This window comes from Pygoscelis adeliae, unplaced genomic scaffold, assembly GCF_000699105.1.
Source record: "Pygoscelis adeliae isolate BGI_AS28 unplaced genomic scaffold, ASM69910v1 Scaffold294, whole genome shotgun sequence".
NCBI lineage: Eukaryota > Metazoa > Chordata > Aves > Sphenisciformes > Spheniscidae > Pygoscelis > Pygoscelis adeliae.
Window position 1 is genome coordinate 1,199,535 of NW_008824722.1, and position 22,025 is coordinate 1,221,559.

General features: G+C 42.2%; 2 protein-coding genes across 3 annotated transcripts in view; one reads left to right on the plus strand and one right to left on the minus strand.

Annotated features, from left to right (window-relative positions):
• LOC103916276 (chromosome unknown open reading frame, human C10orf76) overlaps nucleotides 1-22,007 on the minus strand; it is a 130,007-nt gene extending 108,000 nt beyond the window's left edge. For both annotated transcript variants that reach the window (XM_009323242.1, XM_009323243.1), the window contains exons 1-11: nucleotides 21,777-22,007; nucleotides 14,903-15,014; nucleotides 14,376-14,432; nucleotides 13,325-13,471; nucleotides 11,285-11,392; nucleotides 10,066-10,158; nucleotides 9,100-9,174; nucleotides 8,336-8,422; nucleotides 2,774-2,830; nucleotides 1,687-1,730; nucleotides 62-122 (exon numbers count right to left, since the gene is read on the minus strand). In XM_009323242.1, the coding sequence (XP_009321517.1) occupies nucleotides 62-122; nucleotides 1,687-1,730; nucleotides 2,774-2,830; nucleotides 8,336-8,422; nucleotides 9,100-9,174; nucleotides 10,066-10,158; nucleotides 11,285-11,392; nucleotides 13,325-13,471; nucleotides 14,376-14,432; nucleotides 14,903-15,004 (831 nt within the window). In that variant the 5' untranslated portion in view covers nucleotides 15,005-15,014; nucleotides 21,777-22,007. The remainder of the gene's footprint in view (nucleotides 1-61; nucleotides 123-1,686; nucleotides 1,731-2,773; nucleotides 2,831-8,335; nucleotides 8,423-9,099; nucleotides 9,175-10,065; nucleotides 10,159-11,284; nucleotides 11,393-13,324; nucleotides 13,472-14,375; nucleotides 14,433-14,902; nucleotides 15,015-21,776) is intronic.
• HPS6 (Hermansky-Pudlak syndrome 6) overlaps nucleotides 21,557-22,025 on the plus strand; it is a 5,227-nt gene continuing 4,758 nt past the window's right edge. The window contains exon 1 of the mRNA XM_009323292.1: nucleotides 21,557-21,561. Coding sequence (XP_009321567.1) covers nucleotides 21,557-21,561 — 5 coding nt within the window. The remainder of the gene's footprint in view (nucleotides 21,562-22,025) is intronic.

The following is a 22,025-nucleotide window of genomic DNA, read 5'->3' on the forward strand; positions in this document are numbered from 1 at the left end:
CTGCTGAAGTTCCATGAAGGCACCTATTTTAAGAATAGAAAAACACTGCTTCCTTGCTTACCATGTTAGTTAGGGCTGAGAAGAAACCACTCTGGTGCTCCTCTTCCTTATCTTTGTATTGCCTGACCAAAAAGGAATAAGGATGAAGCTTCAGGGTTAGAAATGGAACTAGAGTTATTTTATCTAAATCCCTATGAGACAGTCTTATCTGATAAGGATACAGGATGGAGAAAGCTACAACATTCACAAGCTGTCGTGGTTTAACCAGCACACAAGCCCTTTTCAAGAACTCACAAAAAGAGAAGCAAAGGGTATTAAAATATTTGTAAATTGCAGAGAGTTGAAGTGGAGTTGCTGAAAGATGTGAGACTGAACAATGCCTGTGCTGTTATAAAGGATACATCCAGCCTGGGCTAACGCTGAAGGAAAGGGACCAAGTGACTTAAGAAATTTTGTCCTGCACTAGCAAAACAGTAATGAACCACGTGAACGCACGCAGTCAGTAACCACAGAACAGTTTCATTTCAATCATCATTCACTACAGACTAAACCAGAGTCGATCACCCTATGGCCAGCAGAAACCACGAGGACCATTACGGTTCATGGCCTGATCCTGCCTTATCCCATGTTCCTGGAGTAAGCGAAGGGACTGGAACTGGAGTAAATGAAGTCAACAAATAGGTTGGGTACCTCAGATTTAAGCTAAGTTGCTTCATTTGGCAATCAAATGGACTAGCAAAGCTCACATGGCCATTTATTCTGTCTTTCATAGAGGGATCTGATCACACACAATGCAACATGCAAAGAAAACAATCCTAAATTTTTTGGGAAGGGGGAAAGAGCAAGCTAAGCAAAACAGTCAGCTTTTGAGTCAGCTTTTGTCAGAATGAAGGAAGTTGGGTGGGTGACGTTTTTTCTGCTTTACTCTACTAATTTACTCTGTTAAATACATTTACATGATTTGCTGATCTTGCAAGCCACCTGCATATCTGTAACAGCAGACCTTCAAAGGAATTAAAACATTTTTCTGGATACTTTGAGAATCCTACTGCACAAAAAAAAAAAAAGTCTTGGGTCGCTCAGGTGAAACTGCTGTAAGTTTCTAAATTTTTCTGAAGCACTTTCTTCTTAGGAAAACTTATACATTTTGTGCTGTTGCTTATGAAGCAGAGGCTGGGAACATGCTACCCCTACTGCTGGCTTTCTGGCTCTTTCTTCAGAAGCAGTTAATGCTTTCCACCGTTTGCAAGAGCATACATCCCCTAATCATCGCTGATCTGGCATGTGGATAGTCCTGGATACATTTGTTTGTTTTAGATCAAGTTTCAGTTAAATCAATTTTCTAACAGAGAAGTACTCAGCAAATAATTTCTCTTTTCACTTGGGACTAAGATTTTACACAAGGTTCATACAGAGATGAAATTCATGATAGTAAAAACATACAATAGATATCTTCCCCTACAGCAAGATCTCTCCTGAAGCACATCAGCACAGCTGGTACAGATGCATTTACACTTGCAATGACAGCAACAACTGAGCCGAAGTACCTCAAAGCATAAGGCTATTCCCTGCCTCTCCAGGTGCATCAGGGCTGTTAGGTGATAAATCAGTGCTTTAACACAAAAAAAAGTTGTGGAAAGGTACAGCAACTATCATGCATTGAAAAACAAGAGAATTAGGTTTTACCTGTTATATTCCGATAAAGCCTGGGCAATTACAAGTCCCATTCCCTGAAAAAAGCGTTAAAAAAAATCTTTACATTACAAATCTCAATGCAGGAAATCATACACTGAACACACATAGCAGTGCTGCCCCCACCAAGATAACCTAGCATGCTACGAAGAATTTCCCCTGAAGCTGTTTGAACTATTAAGACATGCTATGATACAACAAAAATATCATCCAAAAATCAAGACACCAAAATTTAAAGTTGAATATCTAATTACTAAGTTCAACAGAGACATTCACTCTCCTTGGACGTCCAGACAGAGCTTACTCACTAAGAAGCCTCAATAAAGCAGCAAGAACTTCAGAAGGAAGCTGGTGCCAGAGGAAGAACATCCAAAAGTTCAAAACAAAGGCCATAAACACTAGTAATCTTTTCACTTCTTGCAAACAGCCTCCACCATTCCACAGCTACTGATCATCCTTTCTGTCAAGCTAATTTAATTAACTCAGAATAATCGTTCTTGCCCTTTAGTTAGCATGGAGCTTGCTTTTTACTTCATGCCTAAAGAACAGCTTCTAAGTCCGGACCTCACATAGCTCATAGTGTGCTGCCACTTTCTATCCAGGCCTGGATTCAAAACTTAGGCAGTGGCTACAACCCAAAGTATGTTGGAGGACTCTTGACTCATGTACAAGCTTCCACTGAGCTACAAGAATTGACTTGTGGACTGGTAAAATCAGATGACACAGCACTGGAAATGAGGGTTTTTTTGGCATAAGCTATCTTGTGCCTCTTTGGCACGTGACAGCAAACAGCATATAGATAGTTCATAAATGTGTAATATATCAACCTTAGCATGTTCCTTGCTACCTAGCTTTTTAACCACCTCCACCATTTAACTGGTGATCGAACTGTCCAAATCATGAGCTGCCTAACCTATTGCAAGAGTGCAGTTAGGGCAGAAACCCACTATACTGGTGTTCTTTACAGTGGCACTGTTCCTAGACCTTCTTTCTACCAGACACCATGATTGCATTCATTACCCTAACACCACATGTGAAAGAGCATCCCCAGGAGCACAGAGGAATCAAGTCAAATACTCACATTGAGTGTGGCCTCATCATCTACGATGGAGAGCTTCACAATGTAGGGATTCACTGACTGCTCAGGGTTGGGGGAGAAGGAAGAAAGAAAGTTGGTTTTAACTTCAGCATTCAGAAAAAAACCCCACTATTATCTTTCCAAGTTTACCCAACCACCTGAGAAGAATCTCTCTCCTGTCCCACAAAGCAGAATACACACAAAGAAACAGGAGTCACAGCACACACTTAGGCTGCTATGCCTGGGACACGTTCTCTTTACTGGCTCAGCCAGGCAGTCTCCTGATTTTATTGAGAAGAGAAGGAGTTTCTGCTCCTCCACTAGCTCATCTGTCAGTCTTGAAAGTGGAGCAGCTGTCCTGCAAGCCTGTTATCTGTGACAGACGCACCGTTATGCAGCAGGAACAAGCAGTGGAGCTGGGACTGAACATTAGCGTTCTGATATCTCCCTTCTGCAACACCTTGCAAAGATTGCTTAAAGGAAGGAGGACCCAGGAAGGCATGGCAATGTTACAGACTCTGTTGCTAGGTTAGAGCTCAACTCTTTAACAGTTTACACCACTGAGAGCTAGAAGTCTCTGGAGAATATAAATTCCTTGAACTTAGCTGAACAAAGCACACAGGCTCCATCTATAAAGATAAATCCTAAAAATTTAGGAAGCGTTTTAGATTAGCGATGTACGTTTGTTTTTCCTGGTTTATATGTGTTAGTGCAAAACTAATGAAGTCGATTTGGAACCAGGACAGAGAAGAAAAGGCTCTATCTATGTAGTAAGTCCAAAGTGGATGGGAAGAATAAAACACAAAGCATGCATCACATGCATCCCTACAAGTTACACAGTTATCCGACTGATTTGCCCACAGCTTGACAGCAAGTTAAAAATAAGGCTGATCAGAAAACACCACTCTCGCAATTATTTGGTGCTTTGGGAGGATCAGGCTTTCTTTTTGGTTTAGAAAAGAAACTGATCAGAATAGACCAAAGCTCAGCCAGTCTGTCAGTCTGCCTCCAGCAGCACGCAGCCCTGTCTGCTGTCTCAGAAAAAGACAGAAAACTCACACAGAACCCATCTGTGCACAAAGCGTGCAAAGACATTTCCTTAAGGCTGGAGTAGATGCTCCTATTGAGTAACAATATATGGTCCTCTCTCTACAACCATGCTCCCCTTCAGAAATTAAATTTAGTCAGTGTTAGTAAAGCAGAAGGAAGCTTCACAAATTCATAATTAAATATAGATTAAAATCCGTCCTTGTAAATGTATCTTAGTTTCGCTAACTTCAGTCATTCTCTTGCTCTCCTTATACAGCAAGGAGAAACTCTCCACACCACAGCTCACGCACAGAAGAGAGGCCAGCCTGTGAGTCATGACCAGTAAGAGTGATGTGGCTTTTGCAGGCAATGGGCAGCAGGGCTACACTGAATTAGAGTCTGCAGGGTTATCCAAATTCCCAAATGTGGGGAATAAGCAAACTGGGAGATACTACACTGACCAACGCCACCAGTCTGCTCTGAGACCTAGTCCTGCACTCCGTTCCATCACAGAAAGAGAGGGGGAGCGGGTTCGTTGTCATCTCTAGCCTATGAATGACTCTTCACACTCCCGTTGCCCTTGACTTTCCAAGATGCATGCTCCATGTCTCCTGCCTCTTGGCGGCAAGATGTCATCAGTGCACGGCTGATAGGGTCGTGAAGCTGGCCTAGCTTGCTACAGATCTCTGCCCTTTATCTTTTCAATTGTCATTTCCCTACCTGTAGAAGTCTGTTTAATAATTCCTGTCTGAAGTATTCCATTCCCCTGACACATTCCATGCCTCCTCCAGGCTTCCCTAACTCCTTAAGCAGCAGGCAGATGACTAACCAGTGTAATCCACACACCGTATTACTCTGTATGGGACAAGGCAGTTTCTAGTGCCTTTCAGTGTGCAAGTCTGTACCAGTGTGATGAGAATATTTCCTGTGCTGCCCACAGGGCATGCAGTTTGCTCCTGCCCCTCCTTGAGAGCCAACAGTTCCAGTTATATTCTACGAGCATTAGTCTGCACATCTACGATGAACATCAGTGACTTGCGAGTTGTACAAGCACCCCTAAGCCCACCCCATACTCCCTGCCTGCTTCCCTATTCTATTCCACTGTTTCAGCGTTCACTTCCCCTCTCACTGGGTATCACAGCAGAAGTTTTAAAAGTCTAAATTACGCCTGCCACTCCACAACATGCAGAAACATGCAGCAGCCTTGAAAAGTGGTTGATAAGCGTTTTGAAAATGTGTGTCAATGAAGCAGTGACAGAAACTTAGAAAGAGCCTCTGCCTCCACCTGCCTCCAGAAAGTACTCAGAAATATGATTCCCAGCTCTTCAGAGAACACAGGTCTTTTCCTGTCACTGCCATCAGGTAACAAACTGTATCATTAAGGTCTTGTCAGCGATGCGGTACAGACACAAACTCCTGAAACCTGGTAATACTCAAGATGTCCTCCATGAACTACCCACCATTAAATGCCAACAATCTCACAGAAATGAAGGTGGAAGCTGCGGGGAGATCATTACCAGCTAATTTTTAAAGCAATCACCAGGTGAGACATGCCATACAAAGCGAGTATTATATGAAGAAGCACACAGGTCTGGCAGAGGGAGTGAGATCTCCTCCATGCCCCCAAAACGTATCTCCACCTTCAACACAAACCTATGGGAAACAATTTTTTGGTAGGAAAAGAAAGCAGAAAAAACCCAAGCTAACCATGTATAATCCCTAGTTAGGTGCTTAACTTATCTTCACATCTGTAACACAAATGAAGGTCAGAGTCCACTCGATTATCCCTCGCAAGACTTTTCCCTGAACGCTCATTAGGGATGATTCAGCAGCTTTGCTGCCAGCCCTGATGAGGCCATCTCCTCTGCAGGCAGGCCATCTTGCAGGGAATTGGAGCTTGAATAATCACTCGTTTTGTTAAAGAGATGCATTTAAAATAATTTGAGTTGTGTGAGACCTGACTCTTTTTTCTGGCTCTTCAGTGTTAATAAGTGTCTCTTCAGCACCTGTAGTTGACTATATCAAGGAGAGGTAAGTCCACATAACCGGACGTGAAGGGCTGTCGGATACACATGCTGCCAGACAAGCACACAAAGGGAAAAACCCACGTTTTGACTAATTTCTTTCAGCTCTGCCCAGCAAAAGACACAATATGTAGTTCTAGCGAGTTGAACATGAGGCAAAGAAATTTCCACCTAGATGTTATCAAGGAATCTAACTATTTAAAAGTCACTACCTGATTTTATGTTTTAACTTGCTATTCTAACAGCCATCCCTTAAAACACTGAGAAAGTGATCAAATAAATACTCTTCCTCACAGCATTTTCTCTGTTTGGCAGCCTTTTGTGTACACTTCGCTTCACCAATTTCCTGATATAGTCAATTATTTAGATACTCTTTTATGTTTCTCTCACATAGTATCAAGGTAAAAACATTTTCTCTAAAATCAGGTCTAGGATAAAAAAAAGCATAAAATATAGCTGAAGACTTGAATAAGTATATACTTGGAACAACTTTTGAAAATTATTAGGTTTCAGATCAGGGACATCCCTTTAAAGGTTTGAGGTAAAGACATGTAAATCATTTTTACTCCTAGAACAGAAGTTAATGAGCAAGCCAAGATATCAGCTACACTGGTAATGAAAACGCAGACAGATATTCTCCAGGGAATTTGAGAGGAGACTACAAAATTCACATCCCAAAAATACGAAAGAACATCCTGATGCAAAACACACTGGCATTCACATTAAAGACAGACACAAAATCATAGTCAACTAATGAATTTTCAGCCTAATTAGATTTTCTTAAGCAGCTGGAAACACAATTTAGCAACCAATGAAGTTCAGAACAAAAGAGAACCTATCAACTGCAGCACAGTTAACTAAAAAGAGAACTCCAAAGGATTTGAGGCATGAAAGTATGCTACAATACACTGACAACCAGGCAACCATTAAACTGACTCTAAGGGCCAAAGAACAGCAAATGAAAGCAGCTACTCTGCTTAAGGACAAAGATTATGACTGCATTACTACAGGCTTTGCTTGTAGTGCTCCTTACGAAAGGCAGTGTCGGGCAGCCATCATATAAAACCTTTCTTCGAGTTGCTTTCAACCTTGACAGACGAACTACTCAAGCTGAAATTCCCCTTGCTACATGTCTGCCTCAGGTTGGACTGTACTTTCTAAACATCAGCACAATTTCTTCTGGGTGCCCAGTTTGAAGACATCTAGGACGATGTTTTCCAAAGCACTCGACCCCAACTCAATACTCTACAGAAAGCTACTGCAAAAAGCAGAGGACAAGTCTTATGTACTCACAGCACTCTATCTTACTAAGGACATACACAGGGATCCATAGCTCAGGGATGGGACTCCACAGCTCTCCACCTTTTGACCTCAATGTTGCAATGAGACCTGTGGTCTTTCCAGTCTGCCCTCATTAGTAACTCTACCCACATCATTCCCAACAGTTTTCCCTCATGGCCATATACTGAAACCAAACTCCATGCTGCCGTTCCATGCTACCATGGCACAGATTGCTGAACAGAATCTGTAATTCATGATTCTGACAACATTCACAGGAATAAGAAATTAACAGGGATTACCTTGACACTAAGTGTAGCTCCTGTCTTTGCCTACTCTCTAGGTCTATTCATAATTCAAAACAACACCTATTATAAAACCAGGTAGGTTTTGGAGCCTGCCCCCTCCCAGTAATTCTGTTGAGGAGGGGGTATTCCAGCACCTTCCCACTTTTTGCCAATCTAAGTATATTAAGATATTCCTAATTATGGAAAAAAATGAGATTAATCATTAAAGCATCGTGCCTCACGCCAAGAAAAGCCAACATTAGGTGGTTTTTTGACATTTTTAATGTTTCTTCTTTAAGGTGACGAATAACAGAAAAAAATGGGAATACATCACAAAGTAGCACAACCAGTTTAGAAAAAGGAAGATGAATAAAGTTTCTCAGAGAGGAATCAGTCAAAGAGATAGAGACAGACTTCTCTTGGAAATAGTAGCTGTGATGTTTCAGTTCATTCTTTGGTCACACCTTCACCACCTCTTCTGGGGATCTGTGCTCTTTCAGTCTGCTAGTCAGGTTCTGAATCACAAATTCAGTCTGAAGCACAAGATGACTGACAGCTCATTTTACTTTGGAGACTATGTACAACTGCACAGTCACACACACAGAGGCAAACAGGCAAGTTCGGCACAACAGTAACTCTTCCAAAAGGACCCTCCTCAGAATACTTCCATGAAGGAAACGCAAATCCCCTAGGTAGTTTCTTTCATGCTTGCACAAAATGAGCTGTATGAATATCATACACATTTGATTATACATGTCAGAGACAGATGCAGTTAGCATAATATGACTGCCTTGCAAAACTTCTGTAGCCCTGTGCTGATATCCTGATAAATGTTATAGCGTGTACTGCTAAAAACTGTACTGTAGGCTGCCTTAATAATCCAGAGTCCAGTGTAAATTCATGAAGTAGAGAGAAGTGAAGTTTCTGTTATCCAGAAGAATACATACCTCATACTTTCTGTAGTTGACCAGCAAGGCAAGAAGGACAACAGCATCATAGCCGTGTTCCCTGCGACTAAGTGGGCTGGACAGGATCTGGAATAAATAATCACACTATTCTGTTCAGGCCTGCTTCAGGAAGCTTGCAGTGACTCTCAGACAGTGCATGGCCGTGAAATGTATGCATAAGAGCAAATTATGTCCTAACTGAAAGAGGATATTTAAGGTTGAGGTAGTGTCGGTGCTTCCAAGAAGTTCTGCACACAGAGAAGCTTATTTATCACAGAGAGGACGCACATAGGCTTTCTGGGCATAAAGGGCAAATATATTTCTCAACAGCATTGGACAGTATCTCAGTGCATCACCAACATTATCTGTGCAAGTTTTCTGCGTTTCCCCAAGCCTAGTTCCACTCCTAAAAAGTATAATTTATCAAAGAGCAGAAAAAAAAATCAATATATCCAGACTGCCTTTTGAAAAAGGTTCCTCTGATACAGAAATTCTCTGTGAAATTAGCCCAGAAATCTGTTCGGCTTCTATCTATGCACAAATGTCTCAAGTGAAAATACTTTAAATACTCAGTAGTGACTAAAAACAGCAGACTAGAGTAAGGAGGAGACAGCATTTAAAAAAAAAATCTATGACTGAGCTATGAATGGAAGCAACACAGTGCCAGTCAGCTATGCTGCACTGAAAAAGCTGAAAAGCAAATATATCACTGAAAGCTCTCGCTATGGAAGAAAAGCCCCTGCAGTAGAAGGAAGAATCCTTACCTGTAAAATAGCTTCAAATATGCTGTTAATCATCACATACTCCAGGATGGTGTTCTGGCTAATGTTATCTGTCACCTGAGTACAAACACAAGTTTTAAAATCTCACCCGAAGCCTCCCATGATGCTCTAGCTGCCTTTGGCACACACTTAGGAACAGAAGAATTCTACTACCAGATGGACACATTTATCCAGAATCTCTCACTTAGTAAGTCAAGGTGTGACTAGCAGTAGAGCTAGACACGAAGTAAAAGAAATCTGTCCTGCCTCCCAGCCCTCCCTCTGGCAAGAAGCACGACCCACGTACTAAGAGCTCCCCCTTTCCTCTACAGATTGATATTTTTTACACATCTGCATGACAACAGCCATCAGCAGCTGAAGCAGGCTGTTATACAGGAGGCAGAGAGTGAAAAAACAGGGCGCATATGCTCCACTGAGCACTTTCCCATCAGGAACAGGCCAGTGAAGACCTCCTCCACACTCAATTATCTCTTATCGGAACCAAAATAGTTCACAGTTGACCATGTCCAAGAGATGATGAGTGGCCGTTTGTTCCTACTTCCTCATTCTTCACATCCTCACCACTCCTGTCTACACCACACTTCCTGTCTTTCCTCAACCCCTCTCCTCTGCTCCCTTTCCATTTAGCCGAAACTTCTTAAATATCTTTTTTCCCTAAAAAAAAAAAAAAAAATCCTGCGAATCCAATTGACACTTTCTCCTGTGTCTCTCCCCTTTTGCCCCAGTTGGCACCTATCTTATGAGGTGAAAACAGCCTGCTAGTCTGTATTGGCATCGTGGTTAGAGCAATGATGCATATCTGGGGCTGACCCTTGCTGTCATTCACAATTTCCTTCCCCTTCTTAAGCTTCACACTGCAGCATTCTGCTCAAGTTTTGAGACAGTTCCATCCCTCAAGATGTGGCTCATATAAGCCTTTAAGTTATTATACAGCTGGTATTTATTTACCGTCACCAAGCAGAGAAGTAGCTTCAGACACAAGCTTTTGAGACTTTCAGAACCTTCTGCACAGAGGAGCGAGTCCAAGCTCTCCATCAGATTCTAAAGAACAACAATCACATTATTTAAAAGTAATATTTAAAATTATTTCAAATGTTTGTTATAAAAAGCTTTTTGGAAGATTCAAATACAAGAGCACCAATATAAAGCCATGTTATTCCAGAATCAATAATTGAGCCATTACTACTGTTACACAGGCCATATTCACACTACTGGTTCTCAACATTGTTTTGTGTTAACTACATTTTAATGACTACAGGCATAACATCATGATCATTTTCCAAGAGTTTTCTCTAGATGCTTGAGAGATTTTTGTATACATATAACAGATTTCATTCACAAAGTAATTCTGTGCTCTACAAATATGATCTTCCTTTTTGTTTGCAAGACAGTAATTATCAGTGCTTTCTTTTTTCAATATTCCATTTTACTTATAAGCACACCTTATTTTTTTTATAAGCAGCACACCTCCAATTTAAGAGTACATATCTTAGTTATGATTAAAAATAGATACTATATAGCTGTTTGACAGATATTCATAAATAATTGTTTTCCAAATACTAAGTTACAGGTAATACAGTTATTCTTAAAGGAAAAATGTAGTTCTGATAAGCAAACTACTACTTAGTATTTTCCCCAAATGTACTATTTGTAGACAGATGAAAAATTACTACTTTTTGTAGATAGATGAAAGATATGACAGGAATCCAGCTTTATCATTGATTACATTGTCATTTCCCAAAACTTAACATCTTTACAATGAAAAGCATCAAGTAAATTTAAAACGGTACATGTGCTGACAGAAATGTGAGAACACAGGATAATCAGCTAAAAAATAAGCACAAAGTATGAGGTTCAATACTAGGTACTAACGGCCTGCGACAGCCTTTTCTGGCCTTAAGATTTCTTAACCATAGTGACTGCACAGCATGGAACTAAAGGAAAAGAAAGAGAAGTGCTCTGTTGTATTACTAACAAACACAGGGACCCCAATTGTCTTTGTGTCACTAGCAGGTAAAGAACAACTTCTTCTCTTCTAGCTGTTTTTAATAAGTGGCTGGAATATTTCCCCAAAAGCTGCACCTTGGTAGACACACCTGTCTACAAATCACTGCCCCTGCAACACGGCTGCTGCGCAAACTGTTTCTCTACATTGCCAGGGCCTCACCTTCATACATAGCTCTGCCTTATCGAAACCCACAAGCATGTTGATGATGTCAAACCCAGAAGTGGATTTGTTCTTCTGATGGACACCCCGAATCAATGCACACAAAGTCTGCAAAGGGAAAAATCAGAGGGTAAGATGCAAGGCAAAACCTACAATTCAATAGCAGAACCCGCCCTAAGACCCTCTCCTAGCACTGGCAAAGCACAGATATTTAAATTAATACCACCAGCCTGGAAGCCATACATTTTGTCTGACCTCTCCACCTCTGTTGCTTCTAAGGAGGATCCTGGATGCTGAAGACTCAAAAAAATTAGAGAATATATTTGTCCATATTTTTCCTGGTTGTTCACCCCTTCATTCCATAGCACTCTGAGGAAAGGTAATCTTACTGCTTCTTCTGTCCGGACCCAGTTTGTACCAGACAGGACCACAATCTTTGGAAAATAGCTAAGTGTGGCTTTAAGGCCAAAAATATTGATCAGGAAACTGCAAGGCCGAAGCAGTGTATGGATAGACATGACTTAGAGCTTTCCAGATTAATTTCTTACTTCAAGCATGCCAAAACATACAACACCCATACAACATAGTTTATCACATTATGCCTGTCCATACAGCAGATGCTTTTGCTACAGAGAGCACAAATTTCTGTTCGGTTACCACGCTGCTATACTAAGTCTGACCAACAAACTGTCTCTTTGTCAAAAAAAAAAAAAAAAAAAAAAAAAAGACTTTTGATATCAGGCACCTTTCAGGTCTGTGAAGAGGGGAAGAAGCAGGAATATAACCACTGCAGTTTTAGACTCCAGCTTAAATTCACCTGTGAGAAGTAACTAGTTTCAGAAGATGTGAAGCTGGAGACAAGCAGACCTCAAGGAATCAGCAGACCACTAGAACCATACAGAAGCAAAAGGGTAAGGCAGACATCCTTTTTTTCATTACTGTCAGAGACAGGATACTGGGCTAAACAAACCTTTGTTCACCATGGTCATTCTCAAGAGAAGGTTGCTTAAATAAGTTTTGGCTTCAGGATCACTTTCCACATGAACACAATCTGATTAAGGGAACGCTCTCCCAGCTCAAGCTCAGGATGTGTTACCTGGTTCCTATTTACACTCACATAGCAGGATTCTAGACTTGAGCCCTGGCCTAACTTTTGCCAAGAGCCTGAATACAATTTTGGGAATTCAGGGCTGGGCTAGACGGTCTATGTAGCTAAACTACAATATTTAATAGCATCATTTCAAACTAATTCTAAAAAAAAATAAAAATAAAACAATGCAAGATTGTATGTCAGAGGTGTACATATTCTGTTTTAAATCAACTTTTCCCAGCTTACTGCCTGTCCAATTTGGTCTCCTACAGGTGACTTCTCCAAACCTGAAATTCATATCCTATATTCCTACAGCTGAGAGAAGCTGAGACAAATGCATTCACCAGACTGTAAGAATCAGCCTGTGAATTAATAACATCAAACATCAAGACTGAGGAGGGGAGTCTCCTGCACAAGACATGGGATGGCATAGCTTTGGTAAGGAGTAACCTGCAGGAAAATGGTTATTAATTCCGGGTGACAATGCTTCACAGCTTCCAATTAGGAAGCGTCCAGCAGGGACAGTCCCCTGTATAAATTTCACACTAACACCTCCAGAGCTTTATTTCATTTTCGATCCATATGGAAATTCAAAAAGGAGGCTGAAATGAGGGAGAACAGGAGGAAGTAAAATACAAAGCTACACAGAGTACTCTTGAGCCCCCAAACTGACCACCTGCAGTGTGAACAAGCTCCTCTTGTCCCCCCATTGCCATGCCCTTCGTCCTGCATCACCAGATCCTCTTGAATTCTGAAACAAGCTATTGTTCTTCAAAGACTAAAGAGACTATGAATGTTTGTAACCTCCACAGACAATAAGTAACAACTGCTCTGTAGACATCACTTCTCCTCAGAAGCAAAGAAATGAGCACAAGACGTTTGATACCAGCAGCAAATATATTGCCTCATTAGAAGCAAAAGAGAGCATTCTCTATCTCTCAGCATGGTACCTGTAATGCATTGACCACTCTGATTGGGTGCTCCTCACCCAGTGCCTGGATGCAGTGCTGAAACAAGCAGTTGATGTTATCTTTTATCTTCATTAACTCTTCCCCATCCAGAGCCTCCAGCTTGCCTTCTAGGTATTCCAAGTTGACCTGTCAGGTTAAGAAGCAGTTCATGCATGTGTCGCGGATGGAGTGAGACTGTACTTCACTCGTAAGAGAGAAGCAGCAATACTTTATTGATAGAAAACAGTGAGTTTAAGCGTGAATTAACAAAGTTCAATGGTAAATGCGACAGTGAACAAGATTCGATGGCAAGGTACACTTGATTATTTACTGCATAGAGGACAGGGTCAGACATTACTGTCAGGGAGACCCTCCCGTTGAGTCATGAGGTTCAGAAAGGACCCCCTTGCTTCCTAAACTTCTCAGAGAGGAGTTTAGGTGCGGCTGGATCCAATCCTAGTCCCAGTCTTGGTCAACGGTTTATGTCTAAAGGATTATATATGCGCAATCAATCCTTTATATCACTTAGCTAAGATTTCAAAGTTTAGCATGCTATTAGTCACTTACCGAGGATCTGTCGCGGCAAGGAATCTCTCAACCTCGAGGAGTAACCTTGAGAGGCGTCCCTACTCAAGGAGAGATCCCGCCGTGCAGCCCGCTGCCGTGCAGGAGAGCTCAAAGGGCTCTTGGGCTGCTCACTATTTATAGGGGTAAGATGATTGACTCATAGTCATATTTACATACTGGTAACTGTGGTTAGGTGGGCATATTTCTCACAATAACCAAGGGCTACTGTGTTGTTATCTGGCTCCCCGAATCCACTTCGTTAATGGAGGAAGTATCACCATCAGCATCCATTAACGACTGCCCCTGGTAGTTCTCACTTAGGTAGGGTTACAGGAGATAAAGGTCAGGATGGGCGGGGGAGCACACCGTCACACTATGTTACACAACCACTGACACCTTAGAAACACAAGTCCTTGCACTGACAGTCTGCCACTTTGTAGGCAGAACAGCAGCATCAAATCAGAGGATGTTCAATTCTTGTTACCTTCATGAGAAACAGCTCCTCCCAAAACCTAGGGTTGCATTTACTGGGGTCCTCTGTCTGAAAGGAAAAGGAACGACCATGAGAGCAAACAAGAAGAAATCATTCAGGCAGAATTTAAAGAAAATCCTTATCATGAGTAAGCTCAGAGTCAGCATCATCCCACTGGATGATCAAGTGGTCTCAGTGTAGAATTCTGTCTACACGGATTCCCAGAAACAGAAGGACAAACAGAAGCAGCTCCCAATTGGGATGCCTCTGTTTATTTTCTGGATTATTTTCTGAGAAATACTTGAAAAGCCACGACTTCCCGTAGATCACAAATGGTCCTGGTAGGCAACAGGACAAGGTGACATTAAAGAAGAGAGCAGAATAGAGCTCTGCATGACAGTAGGAGAGCTTGAAATGTGTGCCTACACTGTGCAGTCCTTACCTTGGGAAAAGAATCCACCATGCAGAGCCCTCAGCACAAACTAAACCAAGAAAATTTAACACAACACTTTAGAAAGAAGAGATACTTAAGTCCTTACCGTGAAAATCTCATCGTACATCAACACAACTTTCTCCTTCAACGGCTTCTTGGAGGCTGAAGATTTCCGGAGCAGCCCACCTTTCTTCTCTGTTTGGGCCATGCTGTATACCCTGAAGGTAAGAATAGACAAAAAAGGCTAAGGAAACTTGAACTTTTCTTCAAGGCATATCTGGCCTGCCTCAACCATGAGATACTTTTTTGCTGTACTGAAATACTAATAGTCTCTCACAAGCTGAAAGTAGGGGCTTTAATAACTATACCAGATAAGAAATCAGATCAAAGGTCCCACCTAGTCCTATATCCCATTTCAAAGAAAGATGCAAAAGTCCAGACACAGGCAGATACAGAATAAGCTCCTTACAGATAAATTTTCTTAATTCGTCTCTGCTAGAAACTGATTCATGAGCCAGACCAATGCAGTTTACATCTAGAAAAGTATGTATTTTTTAATCTCATTGCATGAACTGTGATACTTGCTATTGAATGGATACCCAGCCCTTTTTGATGCTGGTCAAGCCTCAAGGACACCTGTGACAAAAAGCTCCTGAAACTATTTGAAAAAGTCTTCTCTCATCTGTTTAATTTGCTGCCTACCAAAGCACTTCAAATTCTGCTTTTGCCCACTGCAGCGGCGTCCAACCCTAGGAAACATTTGGCTGCAAAGCCTCCCTAAAGCACTCCTGCCACCCTTGCTCATTCCTACCTCTGCACCTTGGCATCCCTCAGCTGTGCCAGCTGCTCTGCAAATCAAGCCAGAGAAGAACCCCAGCCTCAAAAGCATCACATGTTGTTCAGTTTTGGGAGGAGGATGGAGGAACACAGGGGAGCAGCTTTGCAGGGATTTTTTTTTTTTTTTTTAAACCAGATGAATTTCCTGATCCATTTGACAGCAAAGCGTTTTCTAGAAACACAAACAGGTTTTACTATAAGTATTCGGTGTCTCATGCTTACTAGTTATCCTATTAAAGAAAAAAGGAAGTATCATTATTACAAAATGAGCTGTTACAAAAAGTAACAGCCATAGCTATAGTCCTGAACCTTCTGCGACAGTCAACCCATTCCAGGGGCTGAGTCAGAACGCATGACTTGCCATGTACTCTCAACCTCATGTCTGATGCTACAAAGCACATCACCACTGACCTTACAAATATGTATTTATCTCCAATCACAGATTTTTCTGGCAAGCATCACAGCTTTAGCACTGTTCTAACTTCCTCTATCACTGCAGCACTATTGGAGATACTTAGCAGAAAGGGAATGCCATCCCTTCTCATATTCCTGAGCTCCTAACCTCTCTCCCATACCTCCAAAGGTAATTACACACACGGCAGCAGCATACCTCAGGCAGAGGCTTGACTTAAGTCATGCTCCAGAAAAACATGGGCAGGCTTCTTGTGGTAGCTGCACTCAGCCATGCTAAATTATGCATAGAGAGGCAAGTTCACTGCAGTGAGCATCCAAGACCCCAGAGCTTTCTGAGCTGGCAGCCATGGAGACAGCTTTGGATTTAGCCTCCATCCCAGACTGCCTGAGCCCCTTCCACAATCACAGCACGTTTAGATCTGTCTTTCCCTCAAAGAGCAAGTTCCAGCAACTACTGAATGCCAGTTCCAGATCTCTTCTACATTCTGTCCACTGCAGACAGCTTTTGATTGTCTTAAACTACAACTATGTTCTCAACTAGGACTCTCAGGCTCCCAGAGTCTGTTATTCAGACATCCATCCCTTGAGCCGTAAATCTCAGTTCTAAGCGGCAGGAAAACATCTTTGGGCCTGGAGAAACAATGCTCTGCAAAAGACCCTACTCCAGGCGTGAAGGGAAGGAGCTTTGCCTGGATGGGAAAGCAAAGGGTAGGACAGAGAGCAGCAGATCTCACCCCTGAAAAGCTGAGATTTATACAGAAAGGCGGAGAGGTGTTCTGTCTTCCTGCTAGAAAGGGAATATGCACAGCTGCCTGGTTAAGGGCTGGTGTGTGTGCTGGGGTGAGAATGGAAACGGCCCCAAGACACATTGACAGAAGAAAGCTTAGCAACTACTGCACCATAACCTTCTGTAAATACCAATATACAGTAGGTCTATATATCCAATTAAGATGGAAAAAGGTTTCAGTCTAACAAATGGAAAAGAAAACATTATTCAATCATCTTGATAGCTTCTCTTTTACAGACTTTGCATTATTTTTAAACTGTCATGGGAAATAAGACATTATTCTAATTAGAAACATAATTGGAAACAGAGAGAAATCTATTAAAAACCAAATCAAGAACGATGTCACTTTTACCCTAGCAATACAAATCTTACCCAAGATTGCACAAAACTAGAATTCTAAGTTTCTGAACCTAAAGCAGCTGCCAGCCCCAGCATACAAACACATCCATCAGCGTGCTTCTAATTGAATTACAGCTAACGAATCCCGATGTCAAAACTAATAAACTAACTCTCAGTGCTTCTAGGTCAGCGTTCTCACAGCAAATGTGTACGTGAATGGGAAGGGATCAATACGCTCTGCTTAGTCCCTGGACTTTAAGAGCTGCATTTTAACACTTTTCCTACATTTCCAGAAAGACAGAAGAATCTAAATCCCACAAGACACAAAGGCTTGATGCTGGGTGAGCATCAGAGGGATCGCATGATCATGTGAAAATTCTAGTCTCTTGTCAAAATGGGACTTGGGATTCATATTCTCTCAACCAAAGCCGCACAGAGCACATACAAGGAAGACTGCTAGAGGCAAGGATTAAATAATGTTCTTGTTTATAATTTGCTATTCTACAAATGAGCATATGGAGGAGCAAGGGGAGAAAAGTAAAAGTCGCCTTTCGTGCCAACACTTTATTAGGCTGTGCTTGTTTCATGACCTATGATGATCAGGCTGTACAAATGGCTTTTTCTTTTCACTTTATGCAATTACATTTTCTAGATGTCATAAAGACAGAAACAGGAAACTGCATTTTGCTAATGGGGACCTTCTAGGCAGCTGCAGAAAACAACAGTTAAATGCACAAAACATTTATAAATAAGTTGTAGAGGTGTCAAATTATCAGGACACCGTGACAGCTTATGAAAACAACGACACTGAATATAGTTAACAATTATCCTTTAAACACATCACATTTAAAAAGCATCAATGCATTTTCCATGTTTTAGGTTCAAATGGATAATTTATACTGTCAATAGGTCAGTCCCATTAACACATGCCGCCAAGTGAATCCTGCTATAGTCACTGACGGCACAGGAGAACTACCCCTCAAGGCCAAGAGAAGCACACGCGGGTGGATTTTTAGAACAGCAAGTACTTTGCTGTGCAGCAGAAGATCCAAGACGCTTCATCTGGAACTAAACGAAACCTCGACAGAGCACGAGTCTTGGCAGCTCAAAGGCAGGAAGATAAAAGCCATGGCAGACAGAAGTTCAGGCCGCAGACTCTTGCTTTATCTGTCATCAACCCCGGGGTCAGCTGATCCAGTCAGGAAGAAAGGGATGAGCACATCCAACCATTCACCTCCTTTCCATTTCATTCCAGAACTCACAGCAGAGATTCCAACCAAACATGTGACATTCTGGTGAACACATCCCTGTTAGCTTTTCATTAGAATATCCACAGGAAAAATGAACCTGACATTTTGAGTCTGAGGTTTACTCAGACTTGTGCACATTGAAAACTGTGGCTGCTCCACATTGTCACTCAGCTCCTGTACAGACTTATTATTATTCCATAGATCATCTTGTAATAGCAAAAATACTACTGTAGAGAACATAACACTAATGCACATCTACACTATAATGACATCAGGATCCAACACTCGTAACTTCTGTAATCTTGCATGCAGCCCATCAAGCACTGTATTTTGCATTTAATTGCCTAGGCTAACAAACCTGAAAGTTTTTAAGATTACAGATACATATACACAACCCCCACATACAACCAAACATGAATAAGTGTATTTTTTTCAGTGTGGACCCCTCAAAAAAATATACTGTAACACTTCTTGGCTAAATAAAAAGAAAACAAACAGATGACAAGATGGTATTTTCACGTATTGACTTACTTGGCAAACCATTTATTCCCTATCTGAAAAAGGTAGTGCAAATAATGTGATCTATATTAGTTTGTTAATGCCAAAGCCCTGGACCTCTATCAATATTTATAAAGACTCTGAATAAGAACTGAGATACTTTTGCTTTTAGAATCCAATATCCCTTGACTTGCCACTGCTACTACGATTGGACTCACTTGTTTAAATATTTCAAGGCTAGTAATTGCCCCCACCACCAACTGCATGCACTTGGGACCCAGTGTGATCACGCTTTGCCTTTCAAGGTATTTTGCAGGTATATCACTCAAGTCTAAAGGAAAGTTGTTCAAAAATTATCTCGATCATGCAAGAGGGGGGGATAAACCCCTGCCTAAAAGTTAACCTATAGCTTCTAAAGCAACACGTTAGTTAAAAGCCAAGTAGTCATTAAACTCTTCAGTGAAGTTCCAGGAAAAGCTTGCACTTAATCCATGTGATGAATCTGCAGAGCCACTATTGGACCTGAGCAACAGGCAGTTAAAACACAGGTTCCAGCACCCGCCTATCACTGGAAGCAATAGACGATCTGCACCCAGCACAAGAGTTTATGAATCCCAATGCATAGACAGTGTCTTGACGCAGTTCAAGCTCCAGTACTAAAACCCCCAGGACCACCCAGCAGCAGCCTGGCAGACCACTAGTGAAAACAGAGAGAGGAGGAACACGTTGGGCTAGATTCTGTCAAGGCTTTAGCAACCATCATGACCTACTATAAGGCCCTTTGCAGCTTATTCTCCACCAACTCCTGTGTTGGTGGTTACCATTTGTGCTAGTACATCCACGCTGCTTTTATATTTCATCCATTCTTTGCAACCTTATTTGTATATTGTCCATTGGAATGAAAACTGCTCAGACTGCACCTTCCTTCAGAACTGTAAGGTGCCCAACCCACCAATGAGGGAAACAGTAACACAAGCCCTGGATCCATCTGACAGAATCTCCAGGTGCCTTCATGCAGTATATAACGAGAAATATATTCTGAGGGTGTGCTGATGACAAAAACCCACATAGATCCTACTTCTTCTGCAGTACCAAGCAACGTAATCTCCAGCACACTCCCAGTATGTGCATTTTTACCAGCAAGTCCTTCCATCCTGCTCAGAGCAGTAGCGGTGTATGTGCTTCTACATAGTACAATCTAAAGTTACACCACTACGGACCTATTCCCCCCCCCCTTGAAAGACAGGAAAAACAGCTTCCTAATGCAGATACAGCCACAAACTACCTCCCACTACACCTGCTTTAGCAATGATATAAAAGAATAACATCCAAGCTACATTTTTAACACTTCATCCATAATTGCCTTTCATTTCTATCCATCCAGTTAAAATAACACCCAATCCATCAACTAGTTAAGCTTCTTCCTGTCAAGTCCATCTAGAGAAGTGTCACATGCTTTCACCTCCATCTGTTCACACCATTTTTCCAAATTAATTTTTTCATTTCATCATGCTTCCTTTCCATATTCCTGGCTACAATGCCCAGCTCTCTTGTGTCAGAAAGTCTCTTTGGGTTTTCACTTTTCAAGCCCTTCAGAATCCATCCCACCTAGTTCAGCATGAAATATTCCGCACTGCCTCTACGCTCTGAAAGCTCATGTCACTCGGAGACCTTTTCAGATGTCTTCCTTCTGAAGAAAAACACTCTCCCTGTAACCTTCCCTTGCCCTTTTCCCATGGCTGTTGGTGTGGATCCAAGGCCCATGCTGAATACAGTGCAGCTGCACGACCTTGGCTCCAACTTCTGAGGAAGCTGCTATGTTCTAAGAAGCTGCACAGTAGGGCCACGCCAAGATAAGAAAGGTAGAGCTGCAGAGAGGTAACATTTTTGAGATATGGACCATTAGTAGCACAAGCACTCAGGAGGAAAACCACAAACAAAAAGGTATAAGAACTAAAACAAACAAACAAAAAAAAAACCACCAGGGAGCCAGAATACAGCAACTCAGCAACTTTGAGCAGCAGAGGCTGAGCCTTCCCCTCCTGAGGGACGTCTGCATGGCTGCCTGGTGTGTTAGCAGGGGTTGCGAGCAGATGAATGCTTAGCCTAGCAGCTCATTAAAGCCTCACTGTTTCTTTTGTGCATGCTAACCAATAACTGTTTAACATTTTTACATTGTATATACCCCACCTGCAGACTCTCTTTGCACACAGCAAAAAGTGCCCTAAGTGACACAGACAGAGGATTACGCTATTATTGGAAAACCAAACTGATGTCCTTCCCCCCCCCCCAAAATTCCTGTTAAAAATTTTTGTCACACTTCCTACTAGAGCTCAAACAGCTGGTGAACTGCAATCACCACATATCGTAATGATCCAAATTATTTTATTGCTTTGCATATTCCACCCACCTGCTCAGCCCAAATTGGCTCTCATCATATATTCAGATTACAGTCTCTGCTTAAGAGCAAACTTTCTTACAGTGACATATGCAACAGGGTTTTGACTGAGGCTGCAAGCTTGCTTAAGCAGCAAGCTGCCTCTTGCCTTCGGCATAATAAACGTAACAAGTTCCCACTCCTTTGCCATTGTTTACTGCTCCCCTTTGCTTTGCCGATACAAGTGCTTGTAGGACCATGAGGTAAACCAGATAATTAGAATGATCAATGATAAAAGAATATGCCCTGCTCGTTCTTTTTCTAGAAAGAGTTATCTTGAACCCAAACCATTTCAGCAGCCAGCTGACACTGTGGCCCGTGAGCAGCTAGCAGAGCCAAAGGGTTGGGCAACTCCAGCCTGCTGCGAGGCCTCCCCAGGCAAGGCAGCACTGGCTGCACGGCACCCAAAGGCACTTGCTTGGGCAACGCGGTGGTAACGCGTCATTATTGGTAACGGCAGCGCTGCGGGCAGGCGGGGAAAGGACCGACAACTTCTGAGGCGACAGACTCGTGTAAAACTACTCCCGCACGCCCAAAGTTTCCAGGAGGCGGCCAGGCCTCAGGCAGGGCAGGGCGGCCAGCGAGGGGCCCTGACACGGCCCGGGGTCACCGGCCCGCGAAAGGGGCTGTGGCAAAAGCAGGCTTCGCCGCGCCCGGGCTCCCCCCG